Source organism: Haliotis cracherodii, unplaced genomic scaffold (genome assembly GCF_022045235.1).
Source record: "Haliotis cracherodii isolate W230 unplaced genomic scaffold, xgHalCrac1.p SCAF_4, whole genome shotgun sequence".
In the NCBI taxonomy this organism is placed as follows: domain Eukaryota; kingdom Metazoa; phylum Mollusca; class Gastropoda; order Lepetellida; family Haliotidae; genus Haliotis; species Haliotis cracherodii.
Window position 1 is genome coordinate 61,393,262 of NW_027266297.1, and position 26,664 is coordinate 61,419,925.

Here is a 26,664-nt window from a genome sequence, read left to right on the forward strand (position 1 = left end):
GGACGTCCACCCACTACCTCCAGGCAGCGACCACTTTCACATAAATATAACCCTAGGAAATCTAAAAATACCAAATCAAACCCCTAAACAGGAACCTAAATTTCAGTACAAAAACGCCAGCTGGGACAAATTCCAAGAATTATGCAACCAAGCTAATCTAAACGATTTAGAAACAAAAGACCCCGAAACATTCTGTGAAAACCTAACTAACTTCATAATCAACGCAGCCAAATCCGCAATCCCCTTCAAATCATCCAACCCAGGAAAACCCACCGTCCCTTGGTGGAATGAGGAAATAGAGCTAACTAGACTAAAACGCAAATCGGCCTTCAACAGAGCTAAACGAGACCCCTCTCATCTCAAAACAGCCCATGAACCACCAAGTCAAAAACCTAGTTAAAACTGCTAAAACCATAAACTGGAAAAAATTCTGTGAGGAGCTAAACCACCACACCGACGCTAGGAAGGTGTGGCGCAAAATTCACGCCATCAGAGGCATCAAACGGCACAAAAAAAGCCCCGATATAACAACTCAACTAACCCCACCCAAAAGGCCAACAACCTAACCAAACACTTCTCTAAAGTTAGTAGCAACAGTAACTTCAGCAAGAAATTCCAAGATAAACTAAAAAAAGAAACCAAATTCTCCAAAGAAAACAGACAAGACAACCTAGAAATAAACCAGCCTTACACCCTAGAAGAACTAAATCACGTACTAAACATTAAAAAAAGGGAACAGCCCCTGGCCTAGACCTCACCTCTTACCAAATAATCAAACACTTACCTACCAAACTACTCCAAACTTTACTTAAACTATACAACCTAGTCTACCTAAACGGACAGGTCCCATCCTCATGTAAGGAAGCCCTAGTAATCCCAATACCTAAACCAATTAAACCAGCAGATCAGGCTAACTCCTATAGGCCCATCTCCCTAACCTCAAATCTCTGCAAAATAATGGAACTTATGACTACAAATAGGCTACAGCACTACCTAGACCAAAACAACATCAGCTGATCATAAACCCCGACCAAAGCGGCTTCACTCCTGGCAGATCAACTCTCGATAACCTCGCCCGACTAGAACAGGATATAAAAACAGGACAGCTAAACAAGCAATACACCATAGGCAGATTCCTAGACTTCTCTAAAGCTTTCGATATGGTATGGCACCACGGGCTAATACAAAAACTTAAAAAAATAGGACTAAAAAGGCCAAAAAATAAACTTCATCCAAGATTTCCTAAACAATCGCAAAATAACCGTGGGTATAGACCACACGCTATCAGACCAATGTCCCCTAGAAAATGGCACTCCCCAGGGCAGCATCCTCAGCCCAACCCTCTTCGATATAATGATAAACGATCTATTCGAGGGCTTATCCCCTAAACTAAACACTTCAAAATTCGCGGATGACGGAGCCCTATGGATCCGCACTAAAAGCATTAAAATGGCAGAAAACTTAATCCAAAAATCTCTAAATAAAATACAACAATGGTCAGACAAATGGGGCTTCTCCCTTAACTCAGATAAAACAACAGGAGTAGTATTCAAACATAAAAACATGAAACCTGCCTTCCCAATCCTCCAGCTAAACAACCAAACAATCAAATTCCAAAAACAAACCAAATTCTTAGGACTCATTTTCGATCAACACCTCACCTGGGAGGCTCATGTCCAAAACCTAAAAACTAAATGCAGCAAAGACCTTAACACACTAAGATGTCTCACCGACTCTAACTGGGGAGCCTCCAAAGATACCCTCCTCTCACTCTATACAGCACTGATTAGATCAAAACTAGACTACGGCTGCGCCATATACAATACCCTAAACAACTCTCTATCTAAAAAAAATGACTCAATACAATACCAAGCCCTTAAACTAATTACACGCACCCAACATGGCACCTCCTACACCTCACTTCAAGCACTTACAGGGGAAATGCCACTAAATCTACGCAGGGAACATCTAAGCCTTAATTTCTGGGCCGCGTCCCAAACAAACCCTCTCATCCAAAACTTGATTAACCAAAACATTAGCCCAAGAAACCAAGCTCTAGCTCGCAAACACCCCTTACTCACCCCAATATCCCAAAGAATAACTAACTACCTCAATGAACACCAAACTCAAATCTTAAACAAAACTGCAAAAAATCAAATATCTTCACCCCTAAACTCAAAATACCCAACATAGACACAACGCAAGCAAACCAAATAAATAGACAAACCGACACAAACATAGCTAAAACCACCACACTCGCATACATACACGAAAATTGGCCAAATTGGTGTCACATATACACTGACGGATCTTCAGACCCGACCTCCAAACACACAGGCTTCGGAGTCCATACCACACAACCAGTTATATCCACACAATCTTACCGACTCCCTAACAACCAATCAATATTCACGGCCGAATTTATGGGCATGGCCTCAGCCCTGCATAACCAAAAATCTTAAGACAACAATAAAATCCTAATTCTCACCGACTCCCTTAGTGGACTACAAGCCCTCCAAAACAAAAATACCAAAAAACGACCTAAATTAATAAACCAAATACTTAAAAGCTCCAACGACCTAACAAAAGCAGGCAAACAAATAATCTTCTTGTGGATCCCCGCCCACGTAGGAATTTACGGCAACGAAAGCGCCGCTAAAGCAGCTAAATTATCTCTCAAAATACCAGAAATAAGCCTAAACCTACCCATCTCAAAATCAGAAATTAAAAGTGTTAACAACCAAAAAATAACCAAAAAATGGCATAATCAATATCAAAACTCAAATAGCCAAATCAAACAAGTGCTCAGAAAACCACTAACCAAACCAAAAATTCACCATCCATCAAAAGAAATCGACAGAGTAATCACTTAACTCCAAACAGGACACACCAACCTAAATAACCACCTAAAAAAAATATAAAAAACATACTACAGGTAACTGCCCACACTGCAAACAACTAGAAACCCCAGAACACGCACTCATCTACTGCACACACTACCTAACACATCGAACCGCATTACAAACCACCCTCAATCTAAACAAGGCTCTCACTCTAGAAGCAATACTAAACTCACAAAATAAACTAGAAAACTTCAAGGCCTTAGGCGTATTCTTAATCAAAACGGAACTAATAAAACGCATCTAAAAACACTATAATCCACCAAATCAAAATTACATAAACACACAAACATCCACCATACCCAGCTCCCTTAGTTCTCCTCCCCTACCCCATCGGCATCTATTCCAAATCTCAAATTCTATATAAACAACCCCTAAAGCCCCCTCTTGGGTTGCACACACCACTTTCGCCCCTTTCGGAAACACATTAAATGGCCTGGCCGGGCCCGTGTGCGAAATACGCATCAGTCGGAAAGCGCACGTTAAATCTCCAAAGTAAGTAAGTAAGTAAGTCAGGTAGCCTAGTGGTTAAAGCGTTCGCTCGTCACGCCGAATACCCGGGCTCGATTCCCAACATGGGTACAATGTGTGAAGCCCATTTCTGGTGTCCCCCGCCGTGATATTGCTGGAATATTGCTAAAAGCGGCGTAAAACCATACTCACTCACAAATAACTGTCCTAGAACTTCTAAAGTTACTAAACAATCTTTATACCTAACGACTAGCATATAAACTATACATCGTCTCTATCATAAGCCAGCTAAACAACCAAACAATCAATCAAATTTCAAAAACACACCAAATTCTTAGGACTTATTTTCGATGAACATCTCACCTGGGATCCCCACATCCAAAACCTAACAACTAAATGCAGTAAAGACCTAAACACCTTAAGATGCCTAACTGGCTCTAACTGGGGTGTTTGAATACTATTCCTGTTGTTTTTTCTGAGTTAAGGGAGAAGCCCCATTTGTCAGCCCATTGTTGTATTTTATTTAGAGATTTTTGGAGTAAATTTTGGGCCATTTTAATGTTTTTAGTGCGGATCATCCGCGAATTTTGATGTGTTTAGTTTACGGGATAGGCCATCGAATAGATCGTTTATCATTATATTGAAGAGGGTGGGGCTGAGGATACTGCTCTGGGGAGTGCCATTTTCTAGGGGACATTGGTCCGATAGTGTTTGGTCTATACCCACGGTTATTTTACGATTCTTTAAGGAAGTCCTGGATGTAGTTTATTATCTGACCTTTGAGTCCTATTTTTTAAAGTTTTTGTATTAGCCCGTCGTGCCATACCATGTCGAAAGCTGTAGAGAAGTCTAAGAAGATGCCTGTGGTATATTGTTTATTTAGTTGTCCTCTCTTAATATCTTGCTCTGTCGGGCGAGGTCATCTAGGGTTGAGCGGCCAGGAGTGAAACCACTTTGATCTGGGTTTAGTGCCTCAAATACAATCACACTGCCTCCCAATGCACATACCCTAAAACTAAATGTAAAAAATGCGCACAAACAGACTGCCCAGGCACATGCACACCCTGGTGCATCCACTGCAAATCCTTCCAACACACTTCACTTTCAAACCAATGCCCACACAGATACACACTCACCCAGCAGGCCAACAAACATATAAACATACACCCGGCCAAAATCCAAACACGAAAATTTGCTACACCCGCATCCAAACCACTCCTCCCTACACCACACCCAAACACCATCCCACAAACAAACACCACACCCATAACCGACAGCTCTGTCTGGGACCCCTACCGAGAAACCGCACCCACCTCACACACACAAGCAGCCACTCAACCAACCACGAACCCTCCCACATCTCAACATAGCCAAAACATCAACCCCCGCATGCAAAACAAACCACAAAACGACCGCCACAACACGACCCTCATCCAAGCACCCTACAGCCCACATGGCAACAACACTCCCCCACAAGCAAGCACAACAACAAAACACAAACACTAAGAAATCCACAGCTACACCCATCCCGCAAACACCTACACAACCCTCCACATCACATGCCTCCCCTATGGAAACTCAAACAGCTAAACCTAATCTAACCGATGACTACTGAGGAAACAATAGACACTACTCCAACTAAAACAAACCAAACTTCCCTCTCAGCCCCCAAAAGGAAGAAAAAACTAAACCGCAAAACTCCCCAACCATCTAACACCCAAAACCTAAATAACCTCACCTTACTCCTGAAACATGAAATCCTTCCATAAAGTAGCTTTCAATCTAAAATTAACCCATCTTCCTTTCTTCCTCTTTAACCTCCATCTAAAAGAAGTCACCGAATAAAAAAACAACTAAAAACTAAATCACCAATCACCTGAACCAAATAATGGAAGGACTAAATATTTTTCAGTGGAACGCCAACGGACTCACCTCCCACGGCCATGAACTAAAAACTAAATTTAAACTAAATAAAGGCCCTCACATTGCTTGTATCCAGGAAACCAAAAAAAATCCAAATTCACGCTACCTAACTAGAACTCAGTTAGAACTGACAGAGCTAAACCAAAAACAAGAAGAGCCGCAGGAGGACTATTCATATTTATCAGGAAAGATATAAATTACGAAGAAATAAAAATAGACACGCCAAACCTAGAAGCCAACGGCATTCAAATCACATTATATAACCGAAAAAGAAACATCATAAATATATACCACTGGGCGGAACAAAAAGTCCAACCTGAGGATCTAAACAAACTACTCAAAATAAGCGATAAATCTACTATATTCCTAGGAGAATTTAACGCTCACCATCCTACATGGAGCATAGATGATAAAATAGATAATCATGGCAAATTAATTTCCGAATGGATAGAAACAAACGACCTAGTACTCCTAAATAACAACCAACCCACGAGGTACGATAAGATAAACCAAAAAATGTCGGCTATCGACCTAACCATATGCACCGCAGATCTAGCCCAAAGTACTCAATGGGAAGTGCACGACGCCCCGCTAGGTAGTGACCACATCCCAATAAACATAACCATAGGAAATACAAACGTACCAATCCAAACAGAAAACCAAGAACCAAAATTCCATTACAATAAAGCTAACTGGGACCAATTCCAAGATATCTGCAACGAAGCTAACTTAGACGAGATAGAAAATAATGATCCAGAAACCTATTGTAGAAACCTAACAGACTATATAATAAACGCAGCCAAAACCTCCATCCCCTTCAAAACATCTAAGACAGGCTAGGCAAACCCACGGTACCATGGTGGAATGAGGAAATAGAACAGACTAGACGAAAAAGTAAATCAGCCTTCAATTAATAAAGCAAAACGCGACTACAAACATCTAAACATAGCCCACGAACTAAACCACCAGGTTCAAAAACTAGTCCAACTAGCCAAAAGTAGAGACTGGAAAAAATTCTGCGAAGGTATAAATAACCGTACAGATGCCAGAACGGTCTGGCGCAAAATCCACGCCATTAGAGGCTTAAAACGACATAAAAAAACTAACATTAACAACTCAACCAACCCCGCCCAAAAAGCAAATAATCTCGCCAACCACTTTTCAGTCGTTAGCAGTAACACCAACTTCAGCCAAAAGTTCCAAGATAAACTTAAAACAAAAAACAAACCCACAAAAGAACCAAACAATAACGATCTAGAAATAAACCAACCCTTCACAATGGAGGAGCTCCTCTACGTAATACAAAACAGGAAAAAGGGCACAGCCCCAGGATTTGACCTAACTTCTTACCAAATAATTAAAAAATCTCCCGCTAAAACTACTCCAGGCACTACTCAAACTATACAATCTCATCTACCTAAACGGACAGGTTCCTACTCCCTGGAAACAGGCCCTAGTCATACCAATCCCTAAACCTAATAAACCAGCTAATCAAGCTAACTCATATAGACCAATATCCCTAACTTCAAACTTATGCAAAGTAATGGAATCAATGGCTAAAAATAGATTACAACATCACCTAACTCAAAATAACATCAACTATTGAACTGCATGGCAAGTATTTATAAAACGACCGGGTGGGGAAATATTCTGGGGGGAGATTTTATTTCGAGAGGGGCGGAACTGTACCGGTATAAATTCGCCGGGGGGGGGGGGGGGGGGGGAGATTTTATTCTGGGGGCGAATATATTTCGTGACACCGGCACCACCCAACATTGCTTGATTATATTACAATACCTCCAATGTCCAAAGTGTTGTTATTGTTAAAATTCCAGGCAATACACAACCCCATGCATACTATGATGTACTATATCTTGGGTATTTATGAGGTACTAGGTCAAAGGCAAATCACAAGTCATCTTGTCTTGGTCATTTCCTGAGATATTGGGGCCAGTGCTTAGTATGATATGATCCGGTATGGGGTAGTGGGCAAAACCAGTTCTAAACTGTTTTGTTCTGAGCTTGAAACGAGTCGATCAACCTTGTGGTTACATTTTATGATGACATGCTGATATTTATTCTACATGGAAAAGTTGACCTTTGGAAGTTCAGCACCCCCATCCTCATAATTGTTCGAAAATTAATCCTTATAGAAAATTATTTGTTGCCGTTTTGAACTTCAGCATGTCCAGATGGTCTGTTTGGTGCTGGCTGCCAATCTGTTTGCCACTGTCGGACTGAAGATGAGGTGTGTAAGAAGTTGATCGGAAGCTGCACCTCGGGCTGCGCAGCGGGATGGACTGGTCTCAGCTGTCAGAGAAGTGAGTCACACTCTGTCATCGTCAGTTCTGTGGAGAAATGTATGATATAAAGTTGAATATTTGAATCTGTAAGCGAACAAAACATAAAACACATTATAGAGGGGAAGGGTGAACACCCAGCCCCTCGATCTGCCAGTGAGATGAACATGATATTGTTTGTCTATTTGAGTAAGAACTGGAACATGAACACCTATATACTCTTCCAGCATGTCCGGAGGGCAAGTACGGCCAGGACTGTGCTCAGACATGTGGCCACTGTTACCAGAAGTCGTGCGACCCAGAGTACGGGGAGTGTCAGAAAAAATGTGAGGAAGGGTACAGTGGACTGTACTGTACAGATAGTGAGTATATCAGTAATGTGTAGGACTGTACAGATAGTGAGTATATCAGTAATGTGTGGGACTGTACATATAGTGAGTATATCAGTTATGTGCAGGACTGTACATATAGTGAGTATATCAGTAATGTGCAGGACTGTACAGATAGTGAGTATATCAGTAATGTGTAGGACTGTACAGATAGTGAGTATATCAGTAATGTGTAGGACTGTACATATAGTGAGTATATCAGTAATGTGTGGGACTGTACAGATAGTGAGTATATCAGTTATGTGTAGGACTGTACAGACAGTGAGTATATCAGTAATGTGTAGGACTGTACAGATAGTGAGTATATCAGTAATGTGTGTGACTGCACAGATAGTGAGTACATCAGTAATGTGTGGGACTGTAGATATAGTATATCAGTAATGTGTGGGACTGTACAGATAGTGAGTACATCAGTAATGAGTTGGACTGTACAGATAGTGAGTACATCAGTAATGTGTAGGACTGTACACATAGTGAGTATATCAGTAATGTGTGTGACTGTTGATATTGTGAGTATATCAGTAATGTGTTGGACTGTACAGATGATGAGTCTGTAATTAGCTATGGAAATGTGATTTCAGCACTGTATACATATCTAACATTCAGCGATAATCTTAAGCCATATACATGTCATGGAAGTAGATGTTTCTAGTCTTGGTGACTGCGAATATCATGTGTTTCCAATTCCCTTCCACTAATTTACCCAACCGAATAGATATATATTTCAAACAGCGTCATACTACTCTTACTTAGAAGTTGTTTAATCAAGGTTACAGCATTCAAGGCCTCAGTAAAGCTTTCAAAAAGTTTCATGGAAGACATATGGAAGACTTTTTCAAATTTGACGCATCAGCAACAAGCAAGATGTACGATGCAATTCCCTAGTTTGACTTGTACCATATCTTTCCGTGTTTTTTAGGTGAACAATGGACTTGCCGTTGTATGTGTTAGTGACGGGTACCACCGGCGGGGCAGGATACGCTTACCTTTTCGCGAACACCTGGTATCATCATTATTTGATAGAGAATCATAAACACATGCTCATGACATAGTCGGAATCGTCAAATCCACTCTGCTTTCGGCAGACATTTCTCAATCAATATTGAAAGGTTTTGTCGCTTTTGTTTCAGAATGTCCAAATTCACGCTACGGACGCAACTGTGAAGGAGAGTGTGGCAAATGTAAAGATGGGGAGCCCTGTAATAAGAACACTGGAATCTGTTTTCGAGGCTGCAGTAATGGATACAAAGGATACAAGTGTGATGAAAGTAGGTGGTCCATACCGATGTGATCAATCTGTCTGAGTAAATGTTGCCTACAAATAGAGTAGACAGTAAGTGATCCACACAGGCATAATCACTGTGTCTCAGTAAATGATTCACACAGACATAATCAGTGTGTCTCAGTAAGTGATCCACACGGACATAATAAGTTTTCTCAAGAAGTGATCCTTAAAGACACAATCAGTTGTTTCAGTAAGTGATCCACACAGACATAATCAGTTGTCTCAGTAAGTGATCCAGGCAGACGTAATCAGTTGTCTCAGTAAGTGATCCACACAGACATAATCAGTTGTCTCATTAAGTGATCCACACAGACATAATCAGTGTGTCTCAGTAAGTGATCCACACAGACATAATCAGTTGTCTCAGTAAGTGATCCTTACAGACACAATCAGTTGTTTCAGTAAGTGATCCACACAGACATAATCAGTTGTCTCAGTAAGTGATCCACGCAGACATAATCAGTTGTCTCAGTAAGTGATCCACGCAGACATAATCAGTTGTTTCAGTAAGTGATCCAGGCAGACATAATCAGTGTGTCTCAGTAAGTGATCCACACAGACATAATCAGTTGTCTCAGTAAGTGATCCACACAGACATTATCAGTTGTCCCAGTAAGTGATCGACACAGGCATAATCAGTTGTCTCAGTAAGTGATCCACACGGACATAATCAGTTGTCTCAGTAAGTGATCCACACAGACATTATCAGTGTGTCCCAGTAAGTGATCGACACAGGCATAATCAGTTGTCTCAGTAAGTGATCCACGCAGACGTAATCAGTTGTCTCAGTAAGTGATCGACGCAGACATAATCAATTGTCTCAGTAAGTGATCCACACAGACATAATCAGTTGTCTCAGTAAGTGATCCACACAGACATAATCAGTTGTCTCAGTAATTGATCCCTACAGACAAAATCAGTTGTCTCAGTAAGTGATCCACACAGACATAATCAGTTGTCTCAGTAATAGATCCCTACAGACATAATCAGTTGTCTCAGTAAGTGGTCCATACAGACATAATCAGTGTGTCTCGGTAAGTTATCCACCGACATAATCAGTTGTCTCATTAAATGATCCACACAGACATAATCAGTGTGTCTCAGTAAGTGATCCACACAGACATAATCAGTTGTCTCAGTAAGTGATCCACACAGACATTATCAGTTGTCTCAGTAAGTGATCGACACAGGCATAATCAGTTGTCTCAGTAAGTGATCCACGCAGACGTTATCAGTTGTCTCAGTAAGTGATCGACGCAGACATAATCAGTTGTCTCAGTAAGTGATCCACACAGACATAATCAGTGTGTCTCAGTAATTGATCCCTACAGACATAATCAGTTGTCTCAGTAAGTGATCGACGCAGACATAATCAGTTTGTCTCAGTAAGTGATCCACACGGACATAATCAGTTGTCTCAGTAAGTGATCCACACAGACATTATCAGTTGTCCCAGTAAGTGATCGACACAGGCATAATCAGTTGTCTCAGTAAGTGATCCACGCAGACATAATCAGTTGTCTCAGTAAGTGATCGACGCAGACATAATCAGTTGTCTCAGTAAGTGATCCACACAGACATAATCAGTGTGTCTCAGTAAGTGATCCACACAGACATAATCAGTTGTCTCAGTAATTGATCCCTACAGACATAATCAGTTGTCTCAGTAAGTGATCCACACAGACATAATCAGTTGTCTCAGTAATAGATCCCTACAGACATAATCAGTTGTCTCAGTAAGTGGTCCATACAGACATAATCAGTGTGTCTCGGTAAGTTATCCACCGACATAATCAGTTGTCTCATTAAGTGATCAACACAGACACAATTAGTTGTTTCAGTAAGTGATCCACACAGACATAATCAGTTGTCTCAGTAAGTGATTCACAGTGACAATCGTCTTTCATTTCAGAATGTCCCCCGGGACTGTATGGCAAGAGCTGTAAGCTGAACTGTGGCTACTGCAAGTTGGGCACCACGTGTGATCACGTGACAGGCACATGTCTCAGTGGATGTAAAGCAGGGAAAATGGGAGATAACTGTACCACTGGTAGGTTACACACAGAGCATTTGAATCTACACACATTGCTTTATCTTATGGCTGTTGTCTGTCATCTGCCTGTTGGCAAAAAGCATATACGTGGCTCATCTGTTGTAAACTACAATTCTTATTACTGTTTGCCTTTTTATGATGGAAGCTTGATACAAATAAATGTTTTTCTTTCTTTTTGATTGAACGAAAGAAGGGAATACAAAGTCTTCAATATGTTGTCGCATGTAGATAATAAGATACAATTTCAGGTGGGCATGAACTCAAGAATATTTGTTCTGATATCCAGACTGTGAAGATGGAAAATATGGAGAAAACTGTTCATTTGCTTGTGGAAGCTGCAAGTTTGGCAAACCATGTCTTGCAAAAACAGGCCAGTGCATGGACGGGTGTAGTGATGGGTTCTTGGGATACCTGTGTGCTGAAGGTGATATTGTTGTCTGTGTATAGAAGGGTGTAGAGATGGGTTCCTGGGAGACAGGTGTGCTGAAGGTGAGATTAGTTGTCTGTGTATAGTGGGGTGTAGTGATGGGTTCCTGGTGTGTGCTGAAGGTGAGAATAGTTGTCTGTGTATAGAGGGGTGAAGAGATGGGTTCCTGGGATACAGGTGTGATGAAGGTGAGATTAGTTGTCTGTGTATAGAACGGTGTAGGGATGGGTTCCTGGGATACAGGTGTGCTGAAGGTGAGATTAGTTGTCTGTGTATAGAGGGGTGTAGAGATGGGTTCCTAGGATACAGGTGTGAAGGTGGGATTAGTTGTCTGTGTATAGAGGGGTGTAGTGATGTGTTCCTGGGATACAGGTGTGATGAAGGTAAGATTAGTTGTCTGTGTATAGAGGGGTGTAGTGATGGGTTCCTGGGATACAGGTGTGCTGAAGGTAAGATTAGTTGTCTGTGTATAGAGGGGTGTAGAGATGGGTTCCTGGGATACAGGTGTGCTGAAGGTGAGATTATTTGTCTGTGTACAGAGAGGTGTAGAGATGGGTTCCTGGGATATCAGTGTGCTGAAGGTGAGATTGTTGTCTGTGTATAGAGGGGTGTAGAAATGGGTACCTGGGATACAGGTGTGGTGAGGGTAAGATTAGTTGTCTGTGTAAAGAGGGGTGTCGGCATCGGTTCCTGGGCTTCAGGTGTGCTGAAGGTGAGATTAGTTGTCTGTGTGTAGAGAGGTGTAGAAATGTGTTCCTGGGATACAGGTGTGCTGAAGGTAAGATTAGTGGTCTATGTATAGAGGGGTGTAGAAATGTGTTCCTGGGATACAGGTGTGTTGAAGGTGAGATTAGTTGTCTGTGTATGAGGGGTGTAGTGATGGGTTCCTGGGATACAGATGTGCTGAAGGTAAGATTAGTTGTCTGTGTATAGAGGGGTGTAGAGATGTGTTCCTGGGATACAGATGTGCTGAAGGTGAGATTAGTTGTCTGTGTATAGAGGGATGTAGTGATGGGTTCCTGGGATACAGGTGTGCTGAAGGTGAGATTAGTTGTCTGTGTATAGAGGGGTGTAGTGATTGCGTCATGGGATACAGGTGTGCTGAAGATGACATTAGTAGTCTGTGTATAGAGGGGTGTAATGATAGGTTCGAATCGTACAGGTGTGTTAAAAGTGAGGTGAGATGGATGGCTTACTGGGACACGGGTTGGTGAAGGTGGTCTGCACACTAGTGAACTGTGACATGAGTGCTGTAAAGTCAATAGTTTTCACTCTCGAATGTAATGATATTGTTTATACTATCATCAACACCATATATTGCATACAATCTTTCCCGGGTCCTGAAACAAACCGGATTAACAACGCAGGTCCTTAAACATCATATAAACAGTGGTCATTGCATCATGTCAAAAATGCATAAAAGCGTTCGACATCATTTTACACACATGCTGCTTGTTGTTTTGATCATAGGAGATTGGTTTTTGTGGTACAGGAGTGTTGAAAAATAAGGATGACACAATGGCTGTTTGGATCAATCATCATCTTCCTCATTATCACCATCATCCTGGCGTTCGTGTATTCTGGCACAAATTCTGTAAAATCAGTGGGGTAATTTTAATCTCTTACTTGCCTTACATCATCAATGCGTAAAAGCGTGTAAAATGATTATCATTCATATACTTCCTGTTCTTGAGTTCAGTGATCCAGGTGGGTTGAATTACTCATGTATTATGAACCCCTATGGATGATGAAATATCTTATGTAACTATGTTTCAGGTATCACGGCATCGGCGGAAGGGAAGATAATAGGGATTATTCGAGCCGTCACCATCGTCGCCATCATCCTCATCGTCACAATCACCTTCACAATCACAATCGTATTGGTGGCCTACAGGTAAGGATTGAGACGACACAGTACAAGTCTACTTTACCTCAGTTGCTACCGTGGTTGTATTAAGAGGCAATGGATTTATTTATTTATTTATTTATTTATTTATTTATTTATTTATTTATTTATTTATTTATTTATTTATTTATTTATTTATTTATTTATTTATTTATTTATTTATTTATTCATTTATTTATTCATTTATTTATGTCTGTTTGTTTGTTGTTGAACATCATTTCACGAGCGGCAGATGACCAATAAGTTGCGAGTGGATTATCCTGTACCAATAGTCTTATTTTCTGCACAAATGAATAAAAAGTGGATTTCCCGATCACACATGAAGTCATCAGCACAGGCCTAGGTACCATATTCTTGGAACAACGTCACATAAACACGACTCTGACAGCATTATAACGTTGATATGACGTCGCGTCACTTTAGGCAGCTTCGCAAAAAATGAAAACTATGAATCACCTGGCTTGAATTACGCAATCAGGGTGAAGTTGGAATTGTGATGCTAAGTGAGAATTACGTCAAATAATTGCACCGATATCCACGACTATATGGGTAATATTATATAAATAATATCATGTATTTATCCATTCATGGTTTACCAGATGCAGGTCAAGGGATGAAAAACAGGAGTGCAAGGATCAGTACCACGTCTACTGGGAAATACATGACCATGAATCCGAAAGCAATTCAACTTTCCATGTTCCTCTCGAACAAGACGGGCAGTTAGACGCTGAAGAGATATACGAAAACACATACGAACAAATAGATGACGTGCGTGTGTCACCGTCCCCTGATACAAGAACACCAGTTCCAAGGGGGGCATCTGATTATGATGCACTGGATTGGCCAGTTATCTACATCACACCACAAGCTGACGTTTAAAAGACAATATATCACCTTTCTTCTGCAGACCAACAACTGTTCTATCAACTCTCAGTACCCTGCTGCATTAAGTTCATATATAAGATAGCTACGCGATAAATCGCAAAGTACGAAGAAGAACGAAGCGTGGTTTATTTCACGATAGAACATTGTTTTTCTATCATGACGCCATTTCTGGAGATTCGAACATGTGCTCGCAACTTGATAACGTCGTATGTGTGACGACGTTGTTTGTGAGAGGGGGTTGTTTAGTGAGTTGTTCCCCATAGATGTAGCCGTGCAACGCAGATGAACGCGATGGCCGAACGATCTCAACCAAAAGATGGAGAGAAATGACAATCGGTTTTGGGAGAAGAGGTAGAGGTAATCGACGTGAGGATTGTGAGAATATGCGGGAAATACCCACCTGTGCATAAAATGGACTTGTCCAACGTTGCCGAGGGCGTATTCTATTGAGGGAGTCATCATTTTTTTAAATAAGGGTTATTCTTAAAGCTTGTACATTTTATCAACATCCTTAAAGAGACTGTACATAATGTTGATATCTCATATAAGAAACAAACGACTAGTGGTTGTTGTTCATCATACAATAAAACACTGCAGGGAGAATAAACCACTCGGGGCTGCGACCCTCATGGTTTATTCTCCCTGCAGTGTTTTATTGTACGATAAACCACTCTCACTCGTTGTTTGTTTCTTAAATAACTGGGGGATCTTTTCGAAGACAAGTCACTTAATGCTTAGCAGAAAAGTGATCCACACATTTGTTATGTCCTTCACTAGACTCTACCACCAAATTATTTCCAATATGAATTACTTCAAGTGCTTGTAGGATTGAGACTAGCAAAGCGTTCATGTCAATACAGTTGCAATTTATTATTTGTCCAGTTTGCTTCAGCAGTGTATGATGATAATAAATAAAAACATTGTAAATAAATCTAATTTTTTCTGTGCATCTTCGGCAATTAGTGTCCAACAAGATACGTTTCAGTAATCCTGGATCAGTACGAGCGTATTTTGAAGCGGGAATTGTGGGATCTGTTTTCCAGTGCGGTGATTGACCACAGCTGATGCATGACTAAGTTTTGGGTTTTATCAGTTATTGCTACCTATGTAATACAGAATAACAGGAGAAAAGAAAAAAGAAAAAAGGAGAACCATCTTGACTAGAATTGTATTGCTAGCCATTAAAGGGAGATAACCTTACATAATGTACATAATGCTTAGCCTCACATATGAGAATATGTATAGGTGCGACTGTGTGTTATAACGGTTGATACGTACGTTGTTATCAACCACCTATCTTATATTACAGATATAACACTTGTAACGAGTTAACCTTCAGAATGAATCGAACTATAATTTCCGAAAGAATGTTAAAAATTCGCCAGAAAAAAACCCCCAAACGAGCCAGGGTAATTAGCCAATTGTTTTTAAACGAAAATTATATCGAGATTGGAATATCAATATATCTAATGATACAGGTTATTTGCTAGTGCAAAAGTTCAGAAAACACAAATGGTGATACATTGCCATGAATTTCTTAACTTTTCTGAAAGAACAAACAGATGTAATGCTCTCAATTATCGTTCTAACCGAAACTTTCAGGTAACAGATTACATAAAGTATTTTTTTTTCCAACAACACCATTAATCTATTCTACAAATATAGACGACCAAAGCGCTTTAAATAACTAGATCTGAGCGTTGAAGATGAACGAAAGACTAAGTTCTATATTATCAATCTGCAGGTTACATATTCAGATAATAAGCTCACTATGGACGGATCACTGTGCTTCCGGGATGGAAAAGGTCCCCAACAACGTATGCTGGTCGAAAGAGGCGAAAAGTGGTTTGGGTGGTCAGCCTGGGTTGATAGCATGTCACCTCACCCCGACAGCCTGGGTCGTTGCTCACAGTATCAGTCTCAGGATTGTCTGCTCAAGACTCGAGTAATTAACAACATCCTGGTGACGACTGGTTTAAGTAGGGATTTACTTCGAGTATTTGCCATATCTTTGTAAAACAATGATGTCTACACTAAATAACAACCCTTTATCCAAAATGCCAAAAAAGGAAATGATTTTTATTGTTATTAGGGACCGCCTCCGTGGTCTAGTGGTAGAGCGTCCGCCCGGAGAGCGGAAGGTCCGGGGTTCGATCCCCGGCCGCGTCAGACTAAAAGACGTTAAAAGATGGTACTTGTTGTTACCCTGTCTGGCGCTCGGCATTAAGGGGCTAAAACAAGGACTGGTCGGCTCGGAGTCAGTATACTGTGTCTGAGTGGGGTATTCATGTTAAACTGCGGCATGGTATCTCAGTGAGCTTGCACTATAAATCGGCATCAGTCCGGACTAGTACAAGCAGCCACACAAACACACACACGTGCATGCACGTCGCTGTATAAGTGCACTAATCTTGGACGCGACGTTAAACCCCATTTCACCTCACCTCACCTATTGTTATTAGTTACTGTATTATACGTGCTTTTATATTTTCCGATGTGTCTGGTGTGTAGGGGTGGTCGTGAGGGGGTGGGGGATGGGGGGTGGTTGTGGTGTTATTGTTGTGTCATAGATTCTCGGAAAGAATGTACTTATGCAATTGAGGCTTTGTGTAGGTTGTACAACATGAAAGGAGAGGTAGCTAATACACCAATCTTCTAATGTAATAATCCATAGCGTTCAACTGTTTCCCCTCCAGTACTGTGTCTCTGTTATCAGAATGATCCCTTAGTTTGCTGTTGGAGGTCTGTTAAGGAGGCAGTTGTACTGGACTGGTTATCTCCCTTCCGCCACCGTCATTCAAATGACTTCGTGTGCACAATACCGTACAAGTTCACTTAAATATTTCAAATTGTGAAATTTGAGAAGTGGAAAAAAGGAAATTAACGTTTATTCAAGTCGAATATGCGGCACCTTCTTACATACCCATCCAGCATATAACATGTTTGACATAATCAGGGGCAGATAATACGATTTATGAATACAAATTGTGTAATCAATAAACATTTATTATTGTTATTGAGAATGGTGTGACGCCGCTTTTAGCAATATTCCAGCAATATCACGGCGAAGAAATAGGCTTCACACATTGTACCCATGTCGGGAATCGAACCCGGGTCTTCGGCGTGACGAGCGAACGCTTTAACCCCTAGGCTAGCCGATCGTCCCTATCAATAAACAATGTTACAGAACGAGTATAAAAACAAATGTGTACTAAAATATTGAATAAAATAAAAGCAAACAATAATAATATGTTGGATACCACCCAACTGTGACCGAGCGTGTCGTGGTGGTCTACTGCGATCAACGTGTATGTTGAGATAAGCGTGTTTGAGACAACAGGAGTGAGACGTGGTGTAATGCAGGTCCGTCAATGTGAGGTTTTCACTTCCTCGTGGGCGGTGAGTAACGGCCTTGTCACGCGGCACACCTTTAGGACGTCCCGGACCTATGACCCTACCAATGCGCAGTTATATTTAATTATTAATTCAGAGTTAACAATGCGTTTTCATTGTGAAAGAGCGAACGAGGAAGTATTTCAGTGATTTCGCCTACAGTTTGAGTTTAAATTATATTCATTTTATAATACCTCTTCATTTTACAAAAAAATCGCTTTACAATATACACTGCTTGAAACTATTCTTATACCGATAATGTTTAATAGCCTTTTAAAGATTTCTTTTATACTTCCACGGCATGTCAGCTGAGGCGAATGTTTAATATTTTGATAAGTGAATTCTAAAAATTTAAAGTTGTTTCTGAAATTTGACAAGTAATTGATTATATTAATTATGTGGATATATTTTCATTTAATGCAAATCTCCGAAACACGCATGCAGTTGTCGTTCTCCGTCAACGTCTTATCTGTGAAAGGTTCTAGAAAAACAAAAAGAACATTAACGCAATCACAGTAAACTACGTTTACGACGAACACACTTAAAACGAACTGACCGATATAACGAACTTATTTTTTGTCCCCAACAAACTGCTGTATATATGATGTAAATATGCTCATACAACGAACCAAGGTTATAACTTACTAAAATTAGTGGTCCCTTTGAGTTCGTGTACTGTATTACATATATAATCATTAAATGTATTGACACAGACAAATATCCGGGGTAGAAAAGGTCTTCAGCAACCCATTCTTGCCGTAAAAGCCGACTATGTTTGTCGTAAGAGGCGGCTAACGGGATCCGGAGGTCAGGTTCGTTGACTTGGTTGAAGCATGTCATCGATCCCAATTGCGTGGATCAAAGCTCATGATATCAATCACTGGATTGTCTGGTCCAGACACGATTATTTACAGACCACCGTCATATAGCGGGAATATTGCTGAGAGCGGCTTTAAACAACAAACCAACCAACACAGACAATACTTTGAGTGTTGTAGTATTATTTTGTTTTAAATGGTTGAACAAATTTATAGCGAGTGAGTGAGTGAGGTTTTACGCCGCTTTTTGCAATATTCCTGCAATATCGCGGCGGGGGACACCACAAATGGGTTTCACACATTGTACCCATGTCGGGAATCGAACCCGGGTCTTCGGCGCGACGAGCGAACGCTTTAACCACTAGGCTACCCGACCGCCCCTAAACAAATTAATAATCACAATACATCTTCTACTCATTGAAACAGTCTTACATTACATGAATATTCAAGAATTCAACATTTCGATGACATGCAACCGCAAACAGGAAAATATAATAATAAACACAGTTACGTGAAAAATACCTTTGCATAAAAATCAGTATCAGTATTTTTTATAACTACTATTGCTTGTTTCAAGAGGGAGACATCACACCACATATACATGACTTCATTATCTGTTGTTGTTGATGTTAATCTGCTACTTATCACAACATATCCTATATATAATTAGCCCACATCACTTGTTTGATTAACCGGGTTAATACTGCATTAATAATTATTTTAGTTGTTGTTGTTTTTTCCGTAATGAGGCCACCGGCCCATTATACAAGTATAGGCTCAGACACATATGCCCAAATGTTTGCCTTATGATGTACATTAGTGGACAGTATCACTCTTTAGGATAATAAATGACATCTTTAAAATATCTATTGCGCTTCTTAAGTGCTGAGAAAATATATTTCTCTAGACTGTTAAGTAAAGGCGTATTCGGCTTGAGAATAGCATTTTAAGTATTTTCCGGTTTGGATGGGCACAATAATACTTTGGTAAAATGCTGTCTCTTTAATCTGCATAGAATGGACATTGGAGGCAGAAATGATATTCTGTTATTAATACGATGTAAAATGGAAATAGTTATATAGAGAATCTCACCGTGTGTCTTTTGACAACAAGTGGACCAACACGAGTCGATAAAAGTTTAAAACTCCGAAGTTTGCTGATAAGTTTTAAATTCTATCGAAGAATGTTGATAGATTTGATATAAAAATCCACATAGGTGAGATTCTATTTATCATCCAAAATTATTCTTCCTATCAGTTTAGGTTGTAAATAGCAATAACCAGTGTATGGAGCGTAAAATGTACAGCTTACCAGTTTCATTAGCAGAGAGATTAGTGATGTCATTTAATTCTGACGTCATGATAACCGATGACGCCACAGTAGCCTGCAAAGGATTTCGATGTAATTTCATTGTAGCGGTATCTCCTCGGATATATCGATTAATCTCTCTCAAGCGATATTACCTTTGGCAGCCGGTTTTGAATGATATATTACGTGTTGTTAACTTGATGTTGGAAACAAATCCAAAGTGACTCAGCTCCTAGACGTTTACCCCTTAGATGAAATCCACGGACTCTTGTTTGTGGTGACAAATCAAGGATCAATTAGGTCATTATTAGATTCGAACCGACAATCGTCGGATCCTTGTGTGCCTAAGAGACGCAACTCTGTATAGTGAATTATGGCTACAAATACGACTGGATCACCCTTGCCCCCTGTTTTGTTTAAACAATGCCAACATCGCCGTGTCAGTGAGTTAATGCGTGGGCAGCCCCGGACGCCTGTGTGGTTTATTGCAGAGGTAGTTGTACGGTAGGTTGTGTATTTACGTATACAATTATGTCCATATCCAAAAGGTTGATCCTTTGTCCAACGTATATGCTGTAACTTACTCACATGATTATATTTCACATCTGACATAATGTGTCATTAAGATAAGTAGTACCTGCTATAGAACATAATCAGGTTCATCCAATTCTAATCAGGCATGTTTATATTTTGTAGACATTTTTCCCACATTTACATGCATGTTCAGCTGTTTGAAGGAAATCGATACCATTTGTGAAAATAACATAGAAGGTGCCTGTTAGGACATCTCGATTTAACAATTTTTTTTATAATTATATGGAATTGTTTCTATTCCCGGATAGGATTTTACAATGAAAGGTTAGTGTCCGCGTATAAATTCAAAGGCACATGATATTTTTATCAATGCTTCGTTTCCTTGTATCTGCATCTTGTTGTTTCTATTGATACAAGAATACACGGAGACTACGGGAACAGTCAGTTTCAGTTTAATTACTACGGGTAAAGGTGCGTATATACATTGCGTTCCGTATTTCACCTTGATACTATCGATAGTCTAATGCCCCTTCCAGAAGAGTATTATTTGTTTGTATATTTCAGAAATGACCCACCGAAAGTGTCCGTCCTGTGTCGTAGGTAAACGTTCTGTGAATTTACGTCGTATGCTACAAACAGTGTTGGTCTTCACTATTGCGACTCATGAAGGTATGTAAACTCACTCGCCTACACTCGAGGTCATGTTTGAATGGAAGTCAGATTCATTTGAAGCCATGTCAGTTATAATATCGGGTGTCCAGATCTGTATGGATGAGTGGTAGAGCGTTTACAGTTATTCAGTCAGGCAACCGCAGTATGGCTGACAAGACACGGGTCCTCTTTAGGTTGATGCGGGGATTCGAACCTGCACGGAACGGTTCCCGACTGGCTTTTGGAACATCCCCGCAAAACCTTGCTTTTATACATTTGGACAACCCGTGCACCCACTCCAGTGAGACAGTGCAGGTTCTTTTTGGGTGTTTCGTTGTATCACTGTTCGCATAATCGAGCTCTTGTTTGGCCGATCATGATTTACTAGAGAAAACATGGCTGACATTGACGTACGTTATTGGTGAATTGCACACAACTGTTATACATTTGACCTTATCGTATTTATTGTCACAATCATCATACACATTTTTTATTAACTATATGTAATTATGTCATCATATTGTTTGGTCAGGTACACCTTACCAGTTGGATCCGTCTTGCTCTGACTGTGGCGGTAACGACGTGGGTTGTTTCAAGGGTTTGTGTCTGCCACGGTGTGCTTCTGGGACGTCGCCTGGAGAGTGTGACCAGTGTCGGGACTCCAGGTTCTATGGAACACTGTGTCAGAATGACTGTCCAGACACCTGTCTCAACTCTCGCTGTCGGATTAACAACACCCGTGTTGTGTGTACAGAGGGATGTGTGGCCGGCAAGAAGGGAGACAATTGTGAGGTAGACTGTCCAAAAGGCTGTTCAAACTGTTCAAGATACAACAGTGGCTGTTTTGGACAATGCAAACATAACTTTTATGGTCAGGACTGTCACAAATGCCCAGTAAACTGCAACGATGGTTGTGACAGACAGACCGGCGTGTGTAACGGTTGTAGACGTGGTTGGAGGGGCAACTACTGCGGTGTAAACTGCCCACGGTGTGAGGACTGTGACAATGCAGATGGGTGCACACGCGTATGCTCAGGCGCGAAGTATTACGGTGTAAACTGTCAACATCGATGTCCGCTCCAGTGTGATGGGTGCAACTCGTCAACAGAAGAGTGCAAAGTGTGCAAGCCATGCAAGGATGTACTTACACTATCAACAGGTGCCTCTCTGCTTATCCTGTTTATATTATTCTAATGGATTGTCCTGGTTTAATGGAATTATGGTTGATACTCTCGGTGTGTATTGATATGATTTCTGCCAGTTGTTGTCTCAGTTGACATGGCTGGTGTCGCACAACGATCATCGTAAAGAACATTTAACGTTTGTGTAACGTTTGACTTCTTGTAAGCTAATTCGGTTAGGTTATACCGTTTATAAAGAGAATCATCGACAAAGCGGCGTAATGCGCTGTACAGAGTTGCGTCTTTGGGCACGCCAGAAACCTATGATTGTGGGTTCAAAAGCAGGTTCGCCCCGATTATATTTGGAGGTTTGCCAGCGCCATACTCTTCAGTAAGCATCACTTAAAGCTTTCCTCCCACATTGAGCTGACACACCGTGAAACCAAACTGCAGCCTTAAACCAAACTCCCTCACTCACTATATAGCCGTATTAATACGGACATCATATATGTCCTTGATTTGTGTCTTTCAGCCACAACTTCCATGCCGAGTATGCAAAAAGAATCAAATGAGACACTAAAGCTAGTGTGTGCTGTCTTGGGAACACTTCTCCTCGGAACATTTGCATTGATATTGTACAAGCGATGTTCAAGGCTTATCAGGCTCCATCAAAGGTACAGTTGGTAATAATCAAAACCATAACGATAAAAATAATGCATAATAAAGGCTTCTTCCACATGTTCTGTTTAAGTGCTAGGGTTCTGTTTCAGACCTACATGGAGCCCGAGACGACTGTCTGAGACGGGATCAGCATCAGGGCGTGCTCCAGATGCTGGCGGCTACAGTGGGTCCAGTGGGTACAGGTATTGGGAGATCCAGGATGAAGACATTGACTCTGGTTCAGAAACAACAACGTATGCCAAAGACGAAACCGGTACCCTAGCAGATAACCACAAAGAAAACATCTCACCTGAGCTTCCGAACCCTTATGTGTTGGCAAGAAGTGCTGTCGAGAAATATAGGGACATTGTCAAAGATGAAACTGACCATTGCAAGATCAACGAGCTAGTTAACAGGAATACTTTCTTCACTGTACGGCGTGCAGTTTCTTGTGACATGGGAATGCCTGACAGACCAGATGAAACATCTGCTCAAAGATCACATTCTGATAGTGAAACTATTTTGCTTTCGAAACCAGAGAATGAGTTAAGTTTTGACTCGGCAACTATATTTGAACAAACATGTGATGTGACTGATGTCCATGTTAAATATATCACGACAGCAGTTGTGGAAACTTCCAGAGATTCTGTCGTTTGATCAATCTCCACTGGGGATTTCAATATAAGAAAGTTTTTCGTAAGAACAATTCCGACTATCTGTCTGTAACTACTTTGTTTTAAAAAATAAACAGTCCACTCCGCATTATGTTGTATTGAAAGAGCATGTAACCTTTGGAACAGATACATAATAAACATGTGACATCTCGATATCTTGAAGTGAAAGGGGTCATATGGAAAGCTAGAGAGTAACTATTTAAGCATGAGTACTTCGAAATATAAGTTACATATGGTAACCTATTTTTGAAAAACTACCCTATTCTAAACTTTGAGGTAAATAATATATCTTTGAAACATCGAGGAACAAAGATTTGAAATATAGATTTGAAAAAAAAGATTCGTAAAATAGATTCGATTGTAAATTTGGTGAGGAGTACTATTGGTTTCACGGCTTGTATGACTCATGTATTAGGTGAAGTGAGGTGAGGTGAAATGAGGTTTAACGTCTCGTCCAACAGCAGTTTAACATGACTACCCAACTCAGACTCCGCGCCGACCAGTTCTTGTTGTTGTCCCTTAGTGCAGGGTAACAACAAGTACCATATTTTAGCGGTTTTGTTTGTTTGATACGACCGTGGATCGAACCCCGGACCTTCCGCCTTGAGGGCGGACGCTCTACCACTAAACCACAGAGGCGGTCGACTCCTTTATTAACTGTGAAGTCGCATTAATTATGATTTCAGGTATCTTTTAAACAACCTCTATTAAATTAAGTTAGTCAGATGGAATTTATTTTTAGACATGACATCAAGACCGGCAGTGGCATTCAGTGTACATATTTTGCAGAGCGACATTGCCGTTGAATGATTCATGGAAAACTTACACATTGGACATCAATGTATTGTGACAAAGGTCATTTGTGGGAATCATATAAGTACATAAACATTTTCAGTGCAAAACCAAAACAGTTAGGTTTGCGACATGTACCAATACATTTAACATGAACCTTGAAACATCGATAGTAATTGAATCACCTGCAACATCCACAATACATTGAAACTCTTCATGAATCCTCGGGGTCAGATTTTTGAAAAACAAAACACATTCTGAACAATATAGTAATATATTAAGTAAGTCATATGACGAGTTGCTGTGTCACTACACAGCTATGCAACGTCCAAAGTAACTTGAGGTCGATATCATGCATACTTGGTATATCTTTACGAGTAAACTTGAACCCATTGCGTAGATTTATTTTAAATGTCAAGATTCGCCTGATATTCTTCGATCCAGTTGTTGTTTATACGTTTCCTGTCTCTCTCTCTCTCTCTCTCTCTCTCTCTCTCTCTCTCTCTCTCTCTCTCTCTCGTGGGTTTCTCCAAAGCGTGAGACCTGCATCACTTCGGGCTTTCCTCCCACATCAAGCTGACACGCCGTGATATGTGACTGTTCAAAGCAGCTTTAAACCCAACTCACTCACGCACTCACTCTTTCCTGGATGAATTGAAGATTTAGTGTCTAACAGGATCATCACCTACGAATGAAGGTCCGGGTTCGGCTGTACCCCTCTTCTCCCAAACACATCAATATATTTGTTTTCACAAATACAAATAATGACGTAGAGACCCCACGCTAATTTAATGATTTCATACAACTCATTACTTTCCTTTTCACCGGTTTTAATCAGTTTAATCTATTCACTGTTTACATCATCATGTAAATCCATATATGGCAATTTTTTTATTGAGTTCACGTAGAGAGCACGTGATGAGTGTCATTGCTGCGCTCTCTGTGAGACCTGCGTTATCACATTCCTCGGAAACATCAGGAAACTAGAACTGAAATTTAATACGGGGAAGCTGACCATATATTTTGTGTTTTTATGTGAAAGGAAATAAAAAGTAATGCATTTGTGTTTCAGTTAAATATGTTTTTTAACAGTTTAACCTGGCACAATATATTACTCAAATTAACTGTGATTCAACTGGGTTATTTGGGTACAACACTGACACCTATTACAGCTAAATTGGATTGAATTATCATTAAACTGCCCTGATGATATAAGAAATGTGCGGGCCACTGTAACCTGATAATGCCCTCATATTGCTTGACGACGTTGTTAGGTGACGTCAGGGTTAGGGATAGTGACGTCTCGTTCAATAGTGACGTATTTTGGTTTGTTCTATGACGTTTCCATTTTTGTTAAAGTGGGTCAGTGACATTCGTGTTGATTACAGTTAATGTTTCAAAATTGTTGTTTCTTTTTATTTGATAACAAATTCTATCCATTTTAGCTATAATAACGGTGAGGCTATTTTCAGGGTATTATCATTTGCAGAAGCCCTCGGTCTTTTCAACTGCCCTCGTGGGGCAGTTAGTGGAAGACTTCGGGCTTATGCAAATGATAATGCCCTGAAAAATAGCCTCACCGTTATAGTATCATGAAAGGCCAAGTGAAGTTTTGTCATGTTTCTTGTAAGTTTAGGACACGTTAGTTTACGTTTCAAATATACACGTTACCCCTGATGATGTTTATATGTACTCCATTCACCCTATATGTTTACCTCCAGAGCTGACGAATATGGTGTACAATGACTACGCAGGAAACGAACGAAATAGTTTATTGCATTTTCTGCGTATTTAAAATGCTGCTGTTATATAAACAAAGGTATAAAGGTACTACTGTTGAGGTTTTATAACAAAGATGCACCATCCAAATTGGAGAAATCTATATAAGAAGTTTGGAGAGTGCGAATTGTGAACAAACAGTTTTTAAAATACCAATATGATCAATAACGCACTGTATGATAGTTAAAAATATTACATGTCTGTTTTTTTACTTACGGCTGATTGGGTGAAAAATATTAGAATGTTTAGATGTTTGATATGCATATTCAGGTGTGTGTCCATTTTTGCGAAACGACCTAACGAGACGTCAGTTTAGCGAGCGACATGACGTTATCCAACGTTCATGACGTAACATAGTTTCATGTAACGCTGTAGCCAAAAATGGACCGATAGCT

At 40.4% G+C, this 26,664-nt stretch overlaps 2 protein-coding genes across 2 annotated transcripts in view; both read left to right on the top strand.

Annotated features, from left to right (window-relative positions):
* Window positions 1-15,093, top strand: part of LOC139479744 (scavenger receptor class F member 1-like) — a 33,678-nt gene extending 18,585 nt beyond the window's left edge. Inside the window, exons 4-9 of the mRNA XM_071262603.1 lie at window positions 7,478-7,615; window positions 7,822-7,956; window positions 9,114-9,251; window positions 11,181-11,318; window positions 13,525-13,642; window positions 14,254-15,093. Coding sequence (XP_071118704.1) covers window positions 7,478-7,615; window positions 7,822-7,956; window positions 9,114-9,251; window positions 11,181-11,318; window positions 13,525-13,642; window positions 14,254-14,533 — 947 coding nt within the window. The 3' untranslated portion in view covers window positions 14,534-15,093. The remainder of the gene's footprint in view (window positions 1-7,477; window positions 7,616-7,821; window positions 7,957-9,113; window positions 9,252-11,180; window positions 11,319-13,524; window positions 13,643-14,253) is intronic.
* Window positions 15,094-21,408: 6,315 nt separating this feature from the next.
* LOC139479575 (uncharacterized) lies at window positions 21,409-23,767 on the top strand. The gene is made up of 4 exons (XM_071262411.1): window positions 21,409-21,544; window positions 21,776-22,402; window positions 22,897-23,038; window positions 23,135-23,767. The coding sequence occupies exons 1-4, from the start codon at window positions 21,409-21,411 to the stop codon at window positions 23,679-23,681; spliced, it is 1,452 nt and encodes a 483-aa protein (XP_071118512.1). The 3' UTR covers window positions 23,682-23,767.
* Window positions 23,768-26,664: the final 2,897 nt, after the last annotated feature.